Genomic DNA, 19,566 nt, shown 5'->3' with positions numbered 1-19,566 from the left:
GATAGGGTGGGAGACTGACAGCTTACTGTGCGTGTTTCTGTGTAACCGTGCAAAATTAAATGTGTATATGTGTGTATGTTTTCCCTCTTCCCCTCCTTCTTATGTCATTTTAATATAAATTTAAGTTTAAAATAGAAAAGGCAAAAAAATAAATGCACATGGTTTGTCAATGCAACCGCAGATGTAAATTGTACAATATAAAAGCATGGTGGAAATTGTCATTTCAAAAATATTAGTGGATTTGTAATAAAATTGGGCATCCACTGTATATTTTTGTTCTCCCTCCACTCATGAAAATGGGTTAATTCACGACTAAAGCTGCTATCAATGATCTGGCTGCTTGAGTAAGTGTGCATGTGGTAGTGCTCTCGATGTTGTGCAGGATGGCAAGTGAGTGATGGCAGTGACAATATAGACGGCATGTGCTGTGAAATGTCACTGCGGCGATCGATGCTGTTTAACGAGGCTGGAGGCTGATCTGGAGCCCATGCTAACATGAAGCTCTGCTTTCCTCCCGTTTCCTCCTGCTCCTTACCCTCCTAATCCCCCTCTACTCCACGCGAGAGCCTGAGGGTTCCTCAGGGGAGAGGCCAGGCCTTTTACCTGTCAAGAGGCTTTTGTCGCTGACGAGACACACCAGGATGCATTCTGCACAACATTCCTTCACCTAAAGAAAATCTGTCCGTTTTTGGGGGTGTTTTGTGTGTGTTTTTAAGGAATCAAAACACAAGGGCTTCGTAGGGTCAGAATAATCAGAACTAGTTTATGATTTCAAAGTGCTGAACAGAAAATCCAGTGAACAAAAGAGAGAGAAAATAAACAGGAAACTCCAACAGAGGAGGGACATTGAAAAAACAGCCTTTTTTTTCTCATTTCTCTTTTTTTCAAAAAACAAACAAAAAAACAAATACACAACTCGTACCACAATATTTGAAAAAGCTAAAAACACTTCAAAATATTAGTTTTGAATATATATATTTATATATTTATATTATATTTATATCTATAGACTTTGCGTTTTTCATTTTCAAACGGCTGCTGTGAGGGTGTGAGTGGGTGGTGGAGGCCGAGGGAGATCCCCATAGTTCTGCAGTTTGAGACACACAAACATGGGCCAGGCTGTTCAGAAACGCTTTTAGCAACCCCATAACAGCTTCTGCACCATGCACATGTTCCTGACTTTTCAAAATGTACACAAATACACTATGTCCTCCACTGTTTCACACAGTCTCCACAATAGAAATGTTAAGAAAAAAAAAAACATACATGTGGAATGTTTCACCCCATGAGCGAGCAGCTGTCTGTCGAGCACCCTTGTCTTCGTGACTCCCCATCATCGTCCTGGTGAGTATAGAGGGTGTGTGTCTACGCCTCGTGCCCTTCTTGAGTGTAAGTGCCTTAAAAGCCGATCATGTTCATCCGTCCACGATCTCTCTTGACCAGTGATTTCAAAAATCTAGAAACACATGGCGGAGCAAGTTCCAGTCTGGGTGACTCAGTCATCAATTGTTAGTGCACAGTTTCGCTTCTGCTGTGTAAAGCTGGCTGGGGAAGGCATCTCTTCAGTTCAGCTACTGGCAGCACAGGTCAAGTCTTTGTATTAAAATAATTTAGAGTTTGAAAACAGAACTTTTCCTCCTCCGTCTCTCACTATTACGAGACAGCACTTAAAATTGCACTTGTAATTAGGAGCCCACATCTACAGAAACCTTTAGGATGATGAAATATCTGCATCTGCGCTGACATGTTTCCTCTGTTATTTTGTCATCTGGCTAAAACAAAGAAAAAAAAAAACATTCTTCATTTCAGCAGGAGGTAATCTGGATGTCATTGTGAAATCACCAGTTCAGAAAATATGTCACCTCACCTTTGATTCAAAAAAAGAGGCAGAAAGAAAAAGCCAGGCAAAAACAGAGATAAACAGTACTAATGATTGATTTTTTTTCTTTTCTGTTTTTGTAGAGTGAGCTGCCACCCAAATAAAGAGAGGCAGTAAAATTTCTTTTTTGCAGTGCTCCATCTGCATCTTAGCATTGTCTCTCAAGTGACAAAAAACATGAGGATTAAAAAAAAAGTGGTAAAGCATTTGCGTAATAGTCTTTTATACAGGTGAAGAGCATTCTGTTGGCTGTTCGTTTTCTGTTAAAAGAGCTCTCACACGGAGCTCATTCGGCTGGCTCCTGCTGCTCCACATCAGAGAGTTTGTTTCTCATCTGGGCACATGGAGGGGTAAGGCCTGACCAGGCAGTGACATAAGTACTCTTCTGCGTTCAGCCTGGTCTGTCAGTAGGGCAGAGTGTCCAGAAACCTGTCAATCAAAGGTGGAGGTGGTACCAGGTCCTCCAGCTTTAGGTAAAAAATTCGTTGAAGGCCTTGGGTCCTCTGTGAACGGAGCTCTGCCCTCAAACCCAGAACACGACTCAGTGGAGGCACGGCCTTTGACGACGAGGAGGACGAGGACGGGCTGGAGCCCAGGTGGTCTCTGAGACAACAAATGACTTTATTCTGTAGCTCCTCGACCCGCTTTGGTTCTTTCAGACCGGGAACTTGTTCTGTGGACCAAAATGAAAACAGACAGAGACGTTAGAAGAATGATTCATTAGAATTAAGTCAGAGAAAAACAAAACACACGCACATACACATACATCAGAGCTCATTCAGTTGAAAGAACATTAGCTACATCTTGTTTTATATTGAATTCCACCTCATTAGCCTGTATGGCTCATGTTCTTAACAGGCCTTAACCTGCCTCATTCACTACAGATCAATACACAGTGTAACCTAATAAGCCTCCTGCACTGTGTGTATGGGCACATACACTAACACGCAACACATACATTAAAACACACATTTTATGAAAATATTATCCTCACACACTGCATAGTAAGACTTTAAAAAATAAATAAAAATAAGTGCAAAAAATTGTCCCTGTGTGTTAACATTTTAAGACACTAATAGAAACAAAAGTGCTCAACAATTAGCTGATTATTTGGCCTTGTGAGCAGCTAAATTGAATTACGAACACACAGACCCACTGCTGCCCATAGCAACTCCAGTGGCACTCGTTCCAGACTTAATGTGACGCTAACTCATTCTGTGGAGAACATGGTGTCCACCCCCCACACACAGACACACACACCCACGCACACACGCACACACACACACACACACACACACATGCACACACACACACACACACACACACACACACACACACACACACACACACACACACACACACACACACACACAGTATATTCCAGTGTACATAGAAGCTGGTCTGAGCTGCAGGGAGGCCACCACTACCACCAGTCTCACTTTGAGGTATCCATTATCTGAAGCTTATTTATTGTTTGTTTATGAGACTCTTTTGTTTTGCAGTGTGAGCCGCTGCAGAGGCACTCCAGCCGTCCTTTCACTGCACCTTTCAGAGCTCTCACACTTTTGCCTCTCTGCCTTTCTTCCTGCTCTCCCTATCCCTTCTTTCTCTATGTGTGCAAGCTCCTGGGGGGGAGATCGATGAGGGCCTTTCTGCACAGGCCACTCTGAAGCGGTCGATTGCCTGGTGGCTCTGGTGCCTCAGCTGTGGATGTGCTCTGCGTGCTTTGCCGAGGTGGCAGAGCGCCACTGAGAACGCCGCAGACGCCATTCCAGAGCCGTGCACCACAGTGGACTGGTCGATCGGCCACAGAGTTAAGTGCTCCCCCAGAGAGCGAGGATGGGGTTGGAGGCTCAGACGGAAAAAAAAGGAGGAGGTGGTGGGGGCAGGGCGAGGTGCAGAATATATAAGGAGGGACAACTTTGGCATTAATGCACAGAGTCTGACCCTTCTGTAAAGAAGGAGATGTTAAACCTCAATCTGTTCTCTGGGATGCACTGAAAATGTCTTTTCACCAACAACTGGATTGTTGTCTCTTCTGCTGCATCTCTGATGTGTGTCCATGGAGAAAGCTTCCATTTTTACCCATAAACACAGATTAAGCGCCAGGTGTATGGCAGGTGCAGCAGGTGCTTCTGGATATCGGGTTCTTGTTTCAGGCAGAGATGTGTGGCAAAACGCGTGCACAAGTGTGTCTTTGGCGTATGTGTGACGTTAGTGGATGTATCCACCTGATCTCTGTCACACTGAATCAGCCAGTAAAGCCCCTCAGCAAATGGAAAAAGTTAAGACAGCGTTTATTTTTGCATCAAAATATTTTTGCAAAAAGTAGTTTCTGTGACTGACACAGAGGGGAGGCACAGGTGGGGATCTTTTTTGACTGAGGAGGATTCTTTCACTTTTGCTCTCTCCTGCATGAGATTTTTTTGTTTCCTGTTCTCACCAGTGAGCAGTACGAGGGCGGCCAGGCAGGCGAAGGCTGAAGCGTCCAGGTTTAGGCTCTGGAGGTGGTTGGAGAAGTCACGGATGGAGTCCAACCACTCTCCGAATCCACGAAGGCACTGGAACCTATGCAGCACCAAGCCATTACAAAGCACTAACTTGTCCTCTGATAGCATGGACCTGAAAAAGAAAGAGCAAAGGAAAAGGAGACTTGTTAAACCCTCCATTCTAATGAAACGATGTGTTTTCCCTCATGTATTGTAAATATAGCTTGAGATACTGGGGCAAGGAAACAATTACAATTAAAACAATGTGGAAAACCTGGCAGTATGCAAACACACAAAATTGGGACACACATCAAACACTGGCATGTGGGTGATTAAAGTTGTGTTTTCCAAATTACAGCATTTTAAAACATTCTTGTGTTTCCTTGAGGCTGGGTGGGGTGAAGGGTTAGGGCAGAGGGCTGCTTCATGTGTGTATTGTGAGCACATTTGCAGATAGGTGAAGTCTTATGGGTTTAATATGACCAAGCTGTGGTGTGCTGTGGAAACACAAAGCTTTAATGAGGAAATGAAAAGGTTTTTCAGATGTATTTAAGCAACACTTACTCACGAGACACAATATCCCACAATTTAGCTAAGAAAGACAGGAAAGGAGTTTGAGGGGTCGTTTAGGAAAAGATTAAAAATAAAGAGGCAACTGAGAGAGATGGGAGGATGTATGGAGGAAAATAGATGCAGTGAGAAAATAAAGGAAGAAAGGAATCAGGGAAAGGTGAGTAGCCCTCTGACTGCACTTTGTGGTTTGAAGAAGTGAAGACAAAATACAAACATTTTCTTGGATTCAAAGATGTAAGACACATCCACAAATCAAATTTGAAAAAAAAAAACTAAATATTAAAAAATGTTTACACATTGCCAATGATAACTTGTGTGTTTACTGGTGATTGAACAGGATGCACTTGGATTTGCAACAAAAACAAGGATTAAAAATCTAAATATTTCACTTCTTTTCCTGTAAATCGATGAAACAAACAAACAGTAAAAACAACCCATGAATTAAGCGACACTATTTGTCCAGGTAAGAAATTACCAAACATATATAGTAAGTCACATTTGGTTTCAAACACTCTCCAGTCCTTGTCCAACAGCATCACAAGGTCAGAACCATGCTGACGCTCCGGCAGACGCACATGCATTCAAACACAAGCACAGCTGGGTGTCTGCCACGCATTCCTCTTACCCCTGACTACACTGTCGCCACGGTAATCAACCAATAACCACAGAAACCGTTTGGTAACAGGGTGCTTACAGCAATGCTGGTCCAGAAGAGGGAAGTAAATTTACTCTACTCACACTGAGCACACATTCAATGGCCACACCCATGCATGGGGTCTGCAAGGCATTTTGGTTCAACACAGGGTCAAAGCGTGGCGGCATCAGTGATATGATGGGAGTCAGGGCCGCATCCTTTTTCGGGCAATCAGACAGGGCTCCATCTGTGTGTTTTTTTCTCTTTGCTGTGGAGGTTTTGTGCGAGCGAGTGTTTGATGGAGGCTCCTGAGTCCACTGCTTAGCATGAGCCAGAGTCCCATCCCGCCCTCCTGCTGGGGCTGTGATGCCACCAAGAATCCTCTACCCACCCCGCACCTGGACCTACGCTGAGAGATTTCTACATCGCCAGTGAGTCAGCGTGCCTAAGTGCTGGACTGTGTTGGTCTTCTGCTCTATACAACAGCGCAGACAATAAGACGAGCTCGTAGCACAATGCTCCCCCTGCCATAAATTTAACCAGCCACATGCCTTCCAAAAGCAGGCTGGTAACCCTGGGTAAATTGGAGGCAGAAACAGGCCAGGACCATCTTAAAGGCACCACAGGTACTTGAGCAGGACACACACAGGATACACAAAGCAAATTAAGTCACTTTCTTTTCATGTCATTAATCCATTTAGCTGAACAGATTAGGTATTTCTGTCTGTAACAGCCCGTTTAGTCCTTCAGCTGACTGGTGTTTGCATGGAATTGATCCTGTCAATTCACAGCTCACAATGTTTGCCCAGTTTTAGCCTGCAGAGCACACACTGAGCTCTCTGTGCGTCAGATATCAGATGGAACTTTGTGGGTGTAGCTGCTGTCAGTGCAGCAGACTCCATTCATAATTTGGTTCATATGGCAATTACTCAGCTCCACTCCACCTACTCTGGACATACGCCAACACAGAAGCACATAGCTTCGCCAGTACATTCACACACCATAATGTAACAGTAGAGGGTATTAAATGACTGCTGTTCCTAACATTAGGAACAAGTAAATATTTAAGAGGGCAATATAAAAGAGTGGAAACTCTGATCTTGTGGGGAACAGCGTCAAACTCTTTCTTTTTGTTACCTGTGAGCTAACCGTAGGACAAACAGCTCCAGGAAGGCGGAGTCTATGAGGAGGTTCTGATCATCACGTTGAAGGTCGGAAAAGCCGGGCAGGCGCTCAGCCCAGCACCGTGTGGTCTCCATTGAGATGGTGAGCAGCCTGTAGAACAAATGGATGTGCTCTGCGTCTGACGAGGCGGATGGAGGGTCAGCAGCACTGAACTGCGAGGATGGAAAAAAATTAAAAGAAGAATTTATCAACACTTTTTATTCAGTAAGAGTGTGATTGTGTGAAAAGGTTGTGACATGATACCTGGCTGTAGTCAAGGTCTCGTGGTGTGCAGTGGGAATACGCCCTGAGCAGAGCGGACAGCAGGCTCAGGGGTGGCGATGGGGGAGGCGCTTCTGTCTGCAGGGGGCTTTTTGGTTTGGAAGGTAGACGTCCTCGTCGTCCCTTCAAGCTATCAGTACGCACAACTGTTAAGTGGAGAAAAAAGCATAAAATAGGCAACAGAGTTCAGATTATTCTGAATTCGTGCAGAGAAATGTTCAGTTTTCCATTGACTGGATCAATGTTGCATCTCCACAGGAACTTTCCAACATTCCCATCAATCAACTCAGGAACCAGCAAACCAGCAGATGGCAGTGGAGCAGCTTTACTGTGTCAGGAGAGATTTACTGGGTTTGTCTACATATATGAGCTGTAGTGGGTTTGGATATTACAAAAGGTGTGAGATAAGTGAAGCGCATCAGGGAAAAGATGGCAACGTGAGCAACATGGAGATCCTTTACATCAGTAAAACAAGTGCTGAGCAGAACACCAGTGTGCCTGGTGAGGTAATGCAAGTCTTTGTTCAGCAAAACTTCCAAAACTGATGCAGTGATGGCATGCTGCACTGTGGGAATGCTCACCTTCCTTCACCATGCCCACACTCAGGCACTTCTGAAAGCGGCAGTACTGGCAGCGGTTGCGTCTCCTCTTGTCCACAGGACAGTTTTTACTGGCAAGGCACACATACTTGGCGTTTTTCTGCACGGTGCGCTGGAGAAACAAGACACAGGCAAAGAGATAATCAGCCTCCAAACACAATCAACACCTAATATGTGATTTGTTTAATTCAATTTCTCCCCCAATCAAGGAGTGAAAGTAGAAGCTCGCAGGTCAGATTTTAATTACGTGCTGAGAGGGGACGGTGACATCAGTATAATTAGATGAAATTAATTTTCCAACAAGGCTCGCCTGCAGGAGGGACAATTTTATTAGCGCTAGAACTGTCAATAGGGGACGGTGAGCGTAAAGTGTGCCGTGCCTGATCCCGTGAGACTGGAGGCGTGTGGGGGGAGAGGCGGCAGGCGCAAGAGCTGCGTGATCAGATCCTTTGTGAAGCTGCCGGGTCAGCCCGTGGCACCTCGGGGGCCTCGCGCATCATGCCTCCCTCAATGGGCCCCGCGGGAACAGTTTTCTCCTCTGCTGGCTCGCGCGATTATTACTGACGTTATTAAAATGAAATCAGAAACTGGCCATGTGGGGTCGAATGAACTCAAAACAATGCTTAGTGGAATGATGAAGGATGCCTTTACAGGCGCGCTCGAGACTGCAAATGCAAATATGACTGCTGAATTGGAGTTTATTGACTTGTCTTATACATAAAGTTGTACTTAAAGAGTAGTATAGGGAAATAAAAACCCCATCACCTCTAAATGCATGTCACAGATCAGAAGATTCACTTGAAAAAAGTTAAAACCTACTCCAAGCAAACAAATATTTTTAGATCAAATCGTCGTTTGTTGTTGAACTTGAATGATAATCCCTCTCATCTTAAGTCGTTTAGCCGTTTGTCACATATGCAACACACTCTTTATGGAGGTCATTTACGCATTGCCACTTACAATCATAAAACAATGTGCGCTTTCGAGGCTGATCTCTACAGTTTATAACTCGAGTAAAATAAGAACAAACTATGAAAGTTCCTCGGTTTCCCCTTTATCTGTTTTAACGACATCAAAAACAACATAAATCCAATTAGGAACCTCCCTTGCGCCATACATGCGCGCGCCCCCGAGAGACCAAACATTCCATATGCTCCGGAGTGAGTGAGACTCTGGCGCGTAATGGGCGCCGGTGCCGGGTGAGAGTGGTTGCCATGGCACTGCCGATTGTCTTAAACATCTTCCTGTCATCACTTCGATGACCAGTAACCAGCACGTGAGGGAAAAATACTTATGGTCAATAATAAAAGATAAACAAGTTGGTTTGAGAACTAGAAGACGAATAATAAACAAAAAGTGGATCATTTTTTAAGTTTGCTGCAGATATGAAAAAAAAATCTTCCAGTGACTCGAGTCCAAAGACCCACCATTCTTATTTTTCTTTAAATATTAAAGGAACTTGTGTTTTTTCTTGCACTGCGTTTGAAGTTGTGTTTGTTTGTGTGTTCAAGTGGTTAATAGGTAGAATTAACCACTTGGCTGTTTGAGGCTAAATTTCTTTCTATCCAATGAATCCAGTTTATTTAAACTCGGACTTCCAAGAAAAGCCTGAGTTCTCATTGATCTATTAAGGTTTGGATAAATTGAACTCTTGTGAGTGAGCGCCCCTGTCTCCTTCTGTCTCGGCTGACTGTATCCGGCACCCTGTGTGTGCGCACGTGCGCGTGTGTGACTTTTGCTGCCTTTGCTTCTCTGCTGGACAAGACTGATGCTGGAGGGGAGTTACTGCATTACTGCACACACACAGACGCACAAAAGTTAAGGGTGTTACGCGCATGCGTAAACAGAACTTTTTAAAAGTTGTTTAGCGTTATTCACCCTAAAAAGTTTCAGTTTGTTAACAATTTAGATTTATAATGTAAGCATGCGTGCAGATAGCAAACTGCTGGATAGAAAATGTAACAATTTCCACTTAGTTAAAAGGACTTTTTAACCACCCAACTGCAAAAATCGAGTCTGTCTTTCCAAATAGGCGTAATAAAAACACCTGGCTTTGTTTGCAGAAAAAATATGAAAATCTAGAGTCGAATATATAGCAAATATTTTTAAATGAATAATCTATTACTTAAATGTCAACTGCTTGCACCCCCATTTTTGCATTTCCCAACAGTACTTTAAGTTTTTCAGCCACAATGCTAAAACTAACATGCTTTAAAGAGATGGAAATTTCAAACTGAATGAATTGACCATTAGTTTTTGGTTGATAAAAACACAACAAATAGCCTTTTGGCTTGTTGAGTGTTTGCATAAAATCCCCAAATAATTAAAATTATCTTTTTGTTTTGAACATAACATGCCTCATCCAAACAGTTGAGGCAGTTGTTGCTTATTTTAAAAATTCAAATTCTGGTGGATTCACGTTGTAAATGGAAACCAGTGAATAGCAATTTTAGCACACAATAATCAAAACAGGAAGTAGTGCTCGGTTAAGAGCTAAAATCTTTTTGCAGGAAAATGTGGTTTAAATTACATTAATGAAATAACAATAACACTGCGCTTCTACTGTGGTTTAATGTGTAATGCGTATTCATTGACAATTAAACATAATCTGGAAGGTATTTTTATGGGACAGTAAACTCATTAGGATAATGGATGTGACTGAGAATATATATGTTAAAAAAACAAGCGTGTGCTTCAGCCTGCTTTTACAGCGAAAAACAGAAAAAATTGGGTACATATATGCTTTTCTTCGGGTGTGGTTGAGTGCATATTGAGTATGTGGTTGCATGTGCAGTGTGTGTAAAGGAAGCACAACGAGGCAGGCTTTCTGCTGCTGGGAACTGCAGACAGCCTGCAGCCCTGCTGCCACCCGACACATCCTTCATTAATTACTAAATAAAAACAAATCGTGAAACTAATTGAAACAAAGGATAATTCATTTCCACCTACCGGAGGCATTATTCAATTACATCCCTGTCTGTGCTCTCTGTCTTGCTGCCTCTTAATTTTTGCTTTCTCCTCAGCAACCAATAGAAAATCTAACAAGTGGGCTGGAATATGTTATAATTTAGAAAAAAAATACTTTGCTGTTATTCAGTGCAGGTTCCAAGTAATTTTCAGAGGCTGTTTCCGTAAAAGTCAAAATGTATGGATACAAATTTACATATTAAAGTTTGTTGTAGTTTTATTTTTTGCATGGTAAGAAAATAAAAGTCAGGCTAAAATCTGGCCCTTGATGATGTTCAGCTTTGTGGTGAGTACAAGTGCTTGTGTTATAATATGGGATGTGCGAGGCAGACCTGAGGGATGTTCAAATGAATCAGTTTACAATCCGCATTTCAAACTGACTCATATCAGCATTGCTATTATGTCAGTGAGTTGTGGTCAATTTTGAGGCCACTGATTCACTTCAGACTAGCTTGTAGGGCAAATGAATGTTTCTAGGAGGAGTTTTTTTTTACTACTCACCCACTCTACTATTCTGTCTCACAACAAAGCTTAGCCCACTGGGTTGAACAGATGCGACTGCTGTGGGTGTGTTGTGCTTTCACTATCGCACTAAAGACTGCTCTGAAAATACATAGAGAGGTGGTGAGTGGGAGCAGTACGCAAATCATAAAAATCGGTCTCATAGCAAATGCGTCAATCAGTTTGGAGCAAAAACTGAGGTTATATATTCGACCCAGACTGCCTCAAAAATGTGGTTTTAGTTAAAGATTTGAAAAAAGGTACGTCAATCACCTTGACTTCTTTCCTTTACATTTTTTGTACAAAATGTAAAATGATAAATGTTAGCTTTGACATAAGTGTGGAGTTTTTACCTTAAAGAAGCCCTTGCAGCCCTCACATGTGCGCACGCCGTAGTGCTGGCAGGCTGCGTTGTCTCCACACACTGCACAGGTTCCCTCTCCTTGGGGACCACGAGGCGGCGGTGAGGGCAGGCTGTCCCCTAGCAAAGGGCCGCATGGTCCCAAAGCCAGTGAGCGGAAGGCGAGGCTGTTGCCCCCAGCCCCGCGGTGTAGCTGGTACATGGGTTGGTCCAGAGGTGGACCGTGAGGATGAGACACCGATGATGATGATGATGAGGAAGATGAGGAGGTTCGAACCAGTCCCCCTCCCAGGTTGTCATAGCCTCCAATGTTCCCGCTGTGAGGCGGCGAGTGCTGGTAGAAGTGTGGGAAGCGAGGGGACTTGAGGGGCCCGGTTTCCAGGCCTGAGCCTAGGGAGTGAGGGTGTGACTGAGGGACCATGGATGTCTCCTCCCAAAGGAAAGATGTGCTGGGCTGTGGAGGCAGAGATGGGGTGGTGGGGGTGGAAGGAGGGGATTGTTTAAAGTACATGGAAGAGGAGGACATGACTTCCAGTGGTGGAGCAGTTGGATAGCTCTCCTCCTCCTTTTTGATGATGGGCCTGTGTGGGGGCATCTGGTAAAGGCAGGAAGATTTGGGCTCATAACTCCCCTCCACAAAGACATTGAAGCTGGGCAGTGAAGTGGTGGCAGCGGCTGAGATCTCGCTTCCACTCAAGTCCAACTTGGTGTAGTCAGGGGTCATAAGGTCAGAACCGTAGCTGTCACCCTGGTAACTGAAGGACTGGCCAGTGTACGCTGAGCCTGGAGGGGCGGGCCCATACTGAGCCTGCACACAGGGCATGTCTGCCGGGGAGACAGAACACGGGGAGAGGTTAGGTCTGCATGGCAAGAGGAGCCACGGGCTTCATGACTTTTCAGATTGTTAGTACAGGAGTAGCTTACAGGAACATTCATTAGCAGACAATTAATCTTACATTCAGTTTTGTTACATTCATATTAAAAATGAGGCAGGGCTTCTGGGGGACAGATGTTGCTACTGTAAATCTACAGGGAAAAGGCAGACTATATTAGATGCATGCACACATTGGAAGTGCTATAAAGGGCCAGCAATCAACAATGACTAATTTCTGCTCAGCTCTATTGGAACAGGCGGTTTTTCAGCTCTTAAAGTGATGATTTTTTTAAATGATAAAGACAATGTCCAATAAATGTGAAAAAATCTTCCTATAGACTGATATTTTGCTTGAGCATTTCTCGCACTTGCTTTGGGTAAGAATAGCAGCACTATAGGGAGTGCACACACTAACACACACAAGCAGGATCTCAAACATTGCTGATTCACTCACAGTTAGTTTGGTGAGAGAAGATGCAGCTGATGAGAGAAGGAACAAATCCACTGCAAATGTGTGTGCGTGTGTGTGCACGAGCGTGTGGGTGAAGGCGCTCTGGTTAGTCAGATGGCAAAGCAGATGTGAAATAATAATGAAAACCCGTGGCGGTGTTGGATGCTATACTGTACAAAAGCAAGAAAAAAAGGCGGATATGGACGCAGATATATTCAGTGTCTTGAGTTTAATCTCTGATTTAATTATAACTCATGTCATAGGAGAAGGCACCACCTCTTTGAACTGCGCGCGCAGAGCAGCCTTTACGGTCCGATAATACCAAGCCTCTTATGTAATTCTCAACACCTGCGTTAGTGCGCTTCTGAGTGCACGCGTGTGTGCGCAGGCGGCCAGGAGCGCCGGAGCGGCCGTGGGCTTTTGTGATGTTTGCTCGGCGCTCCTGCGCAGAGAAAAGTCAACACGCGGCTGCGTCCATTGACGCTCTGCATGCGCGCGTAACGCCATAACCTCCACGCGTAATGTTTGTCTAGTCAAATGCTGGACCTGTCGTTCCTGCTTTTAGCGACATCACACATACCTCCACCCAAGCAGGACTCCCCATCCACCCCTCCCGTGCAGGAACGCTCAAGGAAATAGCCCTTCAGTTGTATTATTCGACGCTTCAATAAGTTGAGCAAAAATAAAAGTTCTGCAACATGATGAAATCTGCAATTTTTCCTCAAAAAACAACTGGGAATTTAGGAAAGTTTAAATGCCTATTTTAACTTTAAAAGATATAAATGTCCTTCATGTGCAACTTAAAAGTCGAATTTATGAGGCTGCGAAAAAAAATGGTACCTGGCAAGATATATATATATATATATATATATATATATATATATATATATATATATATATATATATATATATATATATATATATACATACATAACTTCTTCTTGTTATATTTACATTAATTAAAATAAATTATACTTAATTTAAGATTGTGATTAAAAAAAGACTTATAGTGATGAATCTATCAAGAAGTCGTGCGTAAAACCGCGCTTTTCCTGCATTCTTTTCAGAAATGCACGTCTGTCTTCACTCAATGACACACAATAGGCGGCCTAGGTCAACAGGAGCAGCCATTCACGAGTCTGCTTTACGACTCAATGACAATACTAGACAGACAGTTTTTTTGTAATTAAGGATATGAGTCAAGCTTTCGGCCTACGTCTGCTTGACGTCATCGCGTTTTTTCTACCCCTCTGCTTCTTCCAGGAGTGACCATCTCTTTAACCCATGTGTTAAAATACACATGTAACCTGAGGGCGTCAGAGGGACCTTTTAAAAAGAACAAAACTAAACTGACTTGACTATATAGAGAAAGAGGTAAAATAGGCAAGAGGGCAGTGATGAACTATGTGGCTGAATGCAGTGCTGTGTCAGTAGGTCAAACCCTAGATCAGTGGGCATTAGTGTGACTGTGTTTTCCCACACACTGCACCTGCCACATTCTAACAGCTCACAGCCTCCAGCTGGTGAAGCAGGGCTGAACATGATTTTTTTTTTGTGCAGACGTTTAAGAATAGATGAAAATCTTTTGTGGTTTGTCCGATTATTGGAGCTTACAACATGACTGAATGATTTTAACTGTGTTAATGTGTAACTTTTTTGTGATTGTTGTGGTAATATTTGTTGCCCCTCAAGGACCTAGTGTCAAGTCTTACCATCTTAAGCTTCTGTCAGCCCTTACTCAGCACACTCAGTTACCATCACACATTACCTTAAACAGAAACGCACATGTAGTTCAAGGTTTGCCAATGCATATCACCAAAAGAAGTAAAACCCTCTTGACTCCAACACCACCATCGGATTGCCCTTTTCACTCTTGCATGCATGTGTGAGTGTGTGCCAGGTAGTGGACAGATAACCCAAGCAGAGTCAGACAAAAGTGAGCAGCATGAGGCGAAGGGAAACAGTTTCTAACCTCGAGGTGTGCATTTCAACTGGACAAACTGCAGCTGTTCCAATAACTGAGCGCGCTTGTTCATTGTCAGAATGCCATAGATCTAACAGATGAAAACATGAAGGTGCAGGTTTGAATACAGCAGCCGTGTCACACAAGATGACTTCAAATCAGCTGGCCTCACACACAATGTAAAAAAACACACATACACAAATGCAGTTATACACAATGAGAGATTTTTATGTTTTTGGATGTTTCATTTAGTACACAACACAACAATGATTGAAAAACATGTTTATGGATATGCAGAAAAACAAAGACAAACAGATCATGATTTATCTGTTTTTTTGTGTCTCTTTCCTTATTTAGTGGCTTTATCAACCTTTGGCTGCAGCTTTTGCCAGCAAAGATGCCCTCCCCTCCAAACACACTCACACTCAAAGGAAAATAAATGAAGAAACGTTCACTTTCCTTTTATTGTTTCTGAATTTTTAGTGAAGGAAAGAATTAGCTAATTTGTGCTGGTTTGCAGTTCTATAGAACGCAACATTTATGACTTTCCAGGTCTGTTTTAAGCAGCAAAGAAAATAAAAGAAAAGAAAGAAAGAAAAGAAGGAAAAAAGCAAGCAAGAAAGAAAAAGAAATGAAAGTGAAAACCATCTCAGTGGTTTGCTTTACCTGGTGAAAGTGCCTCGCGCTGAATGGTGCTGGGTGTCCGGGGTTTAGGGGTGACGTGGCTGCGGCCGGGACGTTGAACCTGGAGCGCAAAGGGCTCGGCGGGATTCGCAGAGGAAGGATCCGATCGCTCCGAGCTCGGCTTGGCGCGCTCTTCCGAACCTGAGTATCAAAGCGGGATGTCTCGGTTAAAGATTGAGTGGCACCCCTCGACACTGCGACACAGAAGGATGGCTGATGGTTTATGAGTTTTCAGAAACCAGTCTTTGCGGGTTAAACAGCATTTTCAAAAGTGACAATGTGGTAAGATTTGAACAAACGAAGAGGAGTCAGATTTACCTGAAGTGACCCTGTTTTTTTTCAAGAAAAAAGGAGGGGGAGAAATTACCCAAAATTAAAGGTTTTTTTGCTGAAAAGATGCAGAGGATGCAAGATGCTGCGCACCTCAAAGGAGACTATTGTACATATGCAAACCTAAAAGAATAGAAGTTCGATTCAAACATTCAAGCCTAACACAATATTTGACATTAAGGATCAGAATGAATCCGAGCTACAAAGAAAATATTAAGAACCACAACTGAGGACTATTCATTTCAAAACTTACACTTACGTGGGCGAAAGGTTTCATTGCAACATAAAAAATGTGTCCAGTTATTGTTGTCATTTTAGTGTGCTCCTCAAAAGAGACCTTTTTGAAATGAAAATGTAAAACAAATCCACACACCTTTAAAAGTTCCAACTTTTTAAAATGCGGTTTGAGCGCTTGGAGATTTGATTATCCAGCTTGTGATTGCCACTGCACTGCCCTGCGTAAGACTCATCCAGAGGAACAGAAAATTAAAAAATAAATAGAAGTATTGGAGAGTTGGACCAGAAACCTCACCAACGGACCCCCGTGCGCCGTGCGCCTGCAGCTCTCCCTCTGCCACAGAGGAGAGCGCGGCGGATGGTGGATTTCAAGGCCCAGAGCGCCCCCTTTCTGTCAAACTCTCCCATTAACGACGGAGCTCCCCAGCAGACACTCGGTGGCACGGCAAATTTGGGATCTAGCTTTGGCTCCCGGTGTTACTTCCACAACAGCTTTTTTGAAAACCAACATTTCTCACAACTACAGCAAGTTTTACGCGTCTGCCGTACCTTTGCGTAAACTAATCAGACTCTTCCACCCCCCCCCCCCCCCTTTTTTTTTTTTTTTACCAAACTCTCAAGTTACAGGCGCTTCTGAGAGAAAACACTGGAGTGCAGAGAGCTCCCTTGGTGGTTCCCTGTTCAGGATAAGGCTTTTGTACAAGTTCAATACCCGAAGGAGTTTCTCAAATATGCAGGCTCAAACCAAAACCACAGACTTCAGGTAAAACAATGATGCTGTTTCACATTTATTTGATTAGAGTTGATGTGGAACAATTAAGTCATTATTCAATTCTGTCTGGAGCCATTTAAAAGAGAAAAAAAAAGATGCTTAAAAAGAAGTTAGTTACTGGGAATTATCAACATTCTTTCATTTTAGACAACACACCAATTGGATTTATCGTGCGCAAAGGTCACTACAATCTTCACTTCTGAAAACGGTTTGATACATTTCAAAAAACTAATGTATTCTTGTGAAAAGGGAGACTTTTAAAGAGTGTTTACAAACGTATCACAGTTTACTTTCCTCCCTGAGCAAGTCGACCTAGGGGGCTTTGGCCCTACGCGCACCGGTAACCAGGAGAACGACGTGAGCGCGGGAAAGCATGCGCCCCGGAGCGCCGGTAGGCCCCGGTAGCCCCTCACACCAATAACCCCGGACAGCGCAAGGCTCTTAGCAAACAGAGACAGAGAAAGGAGAAGGACCAGTGAAATAAATGAGTACTGTAAATCAGCTCGGAGAGGGACGCTGTCACCAGTGTCCATATTCGTGCGTAAAAAGTAAAAAAAACATCTCATCATCTGGAGGTTCTGTCATGGAGCATTCAAAACCATGGCTTGTTTGAGTTTGGGCATTAGAAGTTTGACGTGGTTTTTGTTGGAATTGTTTTCCTAGAGATTAGAGGGAGGGGAAGCCGCGTCCTCACGGAGTCAGAAGATAGTTGAACTGCACGGTGCTTGACAACCTGAAGATTTACTCAATTCAAATTAAAAAGAAAAAGGAAAACGTCGAGGAAGGAATTGTGAATCTTCTTGTCAAGATTAGGCACTGCTGATTTATATGCTGCTGCTTAAACAGATCTAAAGGCGCACTTCATGACAACTTATGGGAAAAATTGTCACCCCAACATCATGTTCCTTAAATCACTTATCACAGAAAGAATAAAGATCTTGTAAAAACTTATAAAATGAAATGAGACATGCTCTCCTGGCTCCTTTCACCAGTCAGATCGTTTGTGCGTCTGGCTCCACACTTTATTGTGCGAGGCATCTCATTTCCATGACAACCAGAAAGGATATGATACCTTCTCGGCGCAAATTAAATTCTAATTCGGCTTCATTTGGGAGCAGGACACACAAAGACATCCGCTGCCGCACGCGAACTCAGTAGCTTCACATCAACAGGTTTAAAACCTGCATTCTACACTAAACGCGGTTTGTTCCCAGCGACACACAACAAGTGAGAGGGTCGGTTCTGTCTAAGTCGTCCGTCTGACGGCTTCAAACATCCCTCGATTCATTCATTCGCAGTTGACTTACTGGTTTGCTGTAGCGGTTCCGTCTTTACATGTGGTAAGAACCTTGCGTGAAGTATCCCCTTCCCATCCAGAAAAGCCGCGCAGAGTTGAAATAATGAGAAGAAAAATGTCTCAAAATGCTCTTGTAGTTATTTAAAAGGCATCGGAAAAACGTAAAAAAAGTTGTGGGATCTTCTTCTGACTTTTCTTACAGCGTTAAAAGAAAAAAGAATACAAAAAATTCAAAACAGAACAATCAAATCAAACTCCGTGGATGAGGAGTGCGTCCGTTCCCGTGAGCTGACAGCGTCAGCCTGATGAGTGCTTGTTAAAGTGTGTGGAGTTGTAACGCGGTTTGTTTATGTGCGCCGTCTGAAGGGAGAAAGTCAAATAGTGCATTTATGTGGATCTGCGTCCACATAGATGCTTGGTATGCGCTACGTCAATCTGACGCCATGGGAGAGGTGACGTCACTCAAAGTAGAGCTCCCTCTCTCGTACAGTACGAGACACATAAGCCCTGAGCGCCTGTGCCAGAGAGGAGTGGAGAGCGGATCAGCCGGGGGCAGCGACAGACGGGGTTGGTTTGATGGTTGCAGGACAACAGGCTCAGGAGGGGAATCCTCCAACCAAGTTGGCTCAACAATGTTTATGATTTTATTATACACGTTGATTACACTTTTTTCATGATTTGTGAAAGGTTGACAGACACATATTTATTTTCAGTAAAAAATTTAGAAAAAAGGTTCCATTACTAGAGGCAGAAATGGTGAGATCATGGGTGTAAACAGGAACCAGGGCACATGTACTTGCCCTCTAAGATGAAAAAAACACAATACTGAACGTTACACCACAAACCACTGTGGTGAATTTCTTGTTCTTTTCATGTTTCCTTTGTGTCCATTTTCAACTCTGTGACTCGGTTAAAAGTAAATAATCTGACACCCATTGATAGTTGAAGTGGGTTTCTGTATCATAAGATGATTTGTTTTCTGTTCATATTATATATATTATTATATTTTTGATACATTGGTATTGATCATGGATCACATATTTTGTTTACATGTTATATTATATTACATTACATTACTGACTTTTTTCACTTCACATATTCGTTCATGAGCTTTTTTATGTTTTTTAAAAGCACAAATTAAACTGACTCCCAACTATTTAAAGGCCTTTTAAAAGCCCTTTCCTTTAAATTTCTTGGGATCAAATTAAAATCTCATATTGGGATATATTTGTAGTTTCTTTTGAAAAGTAACCATAGTTTCATGTCTTTTGGTTATCTGTCCCCATAGAAAATGTATTTTGTTAAGTAAAAGTGACAAAAGATTTTTTGCATGTACTTCAAAGCCACTTTTCTTTTTGTACAACTTTGAGATGAAGACGCACTTTTTGTGAAAGACAAAACAACCCATGCAGGCTCATCTTTCATGGTGAATGTAGAAACTCTAATCAATGTTACGTGACTTCTTCTTCAATGTAAACCAAACAAAATCCATAAGGAAGGGCCAAGAAT

General features: G+C 43.0%; 1 protein-coding gene across 2 annotated transcripts; it reads right to left on the bottom strand.

Annotated features, from left to right (window-relative positions):
• Positions 1-738: 738 nt before the first annotated feature.
• Positions 739-18,435, bottom strand: nr4a3 (nuclear receptor subfamily 4 group A member 3). 2 transcript variants are annotated; one of them, XM_023964172.1, is made up of 9 exons: positions 18,068-18,435; positions 15,404-15,562; positions 14,747-14,828; positions 11,442-12,274; positions 7,603-7,732; positions 7,004-7,167; positions 6,713-6,912; positions 4,323-4,501; positions 739-2,552 (listed from the first exon to the last, which is right to left on the bottom strand). In XM_023964172.1, the coding sequence occupies exons 3-9, from the start codon at positions 14,808-14,810 to the stop codon at positions 2,284-2,286; spliced, it is 1,839 nt and encodes a 612-aa protein (XP_023819940.1). In that variant the 5' UTR covers positions 14,811-14,828; positions 15,404-15,562; positions 18,068-18,435; the 3' UTR covers positions 739-2,283. The 2 variants fall into 2 exon arrangements, with proteins under 2 accessions (XP_023819940.1, XP_023819941.1); XM_023964173.1 differs by lacking the exon at positions 14,747-14,828.
• Positions 18,436-19,566: the final 1,131 nt, after the last annotated feature.

This window comes from Oryzias latipes, chromosome 16 (genome assembly GCF_002234675.1).
Source record: "Oryzias latipes chromosome 16, ASM223467v1".
NCBI lineage: Eukaryota > Metazoa > Chordata > Actinopteri > Beloniformes > Adrianichthyidae > Oryzias > Oryzias latipes.
This window is presented reverse-complemented; position numbering and strand designations above follow the sequence as displayed.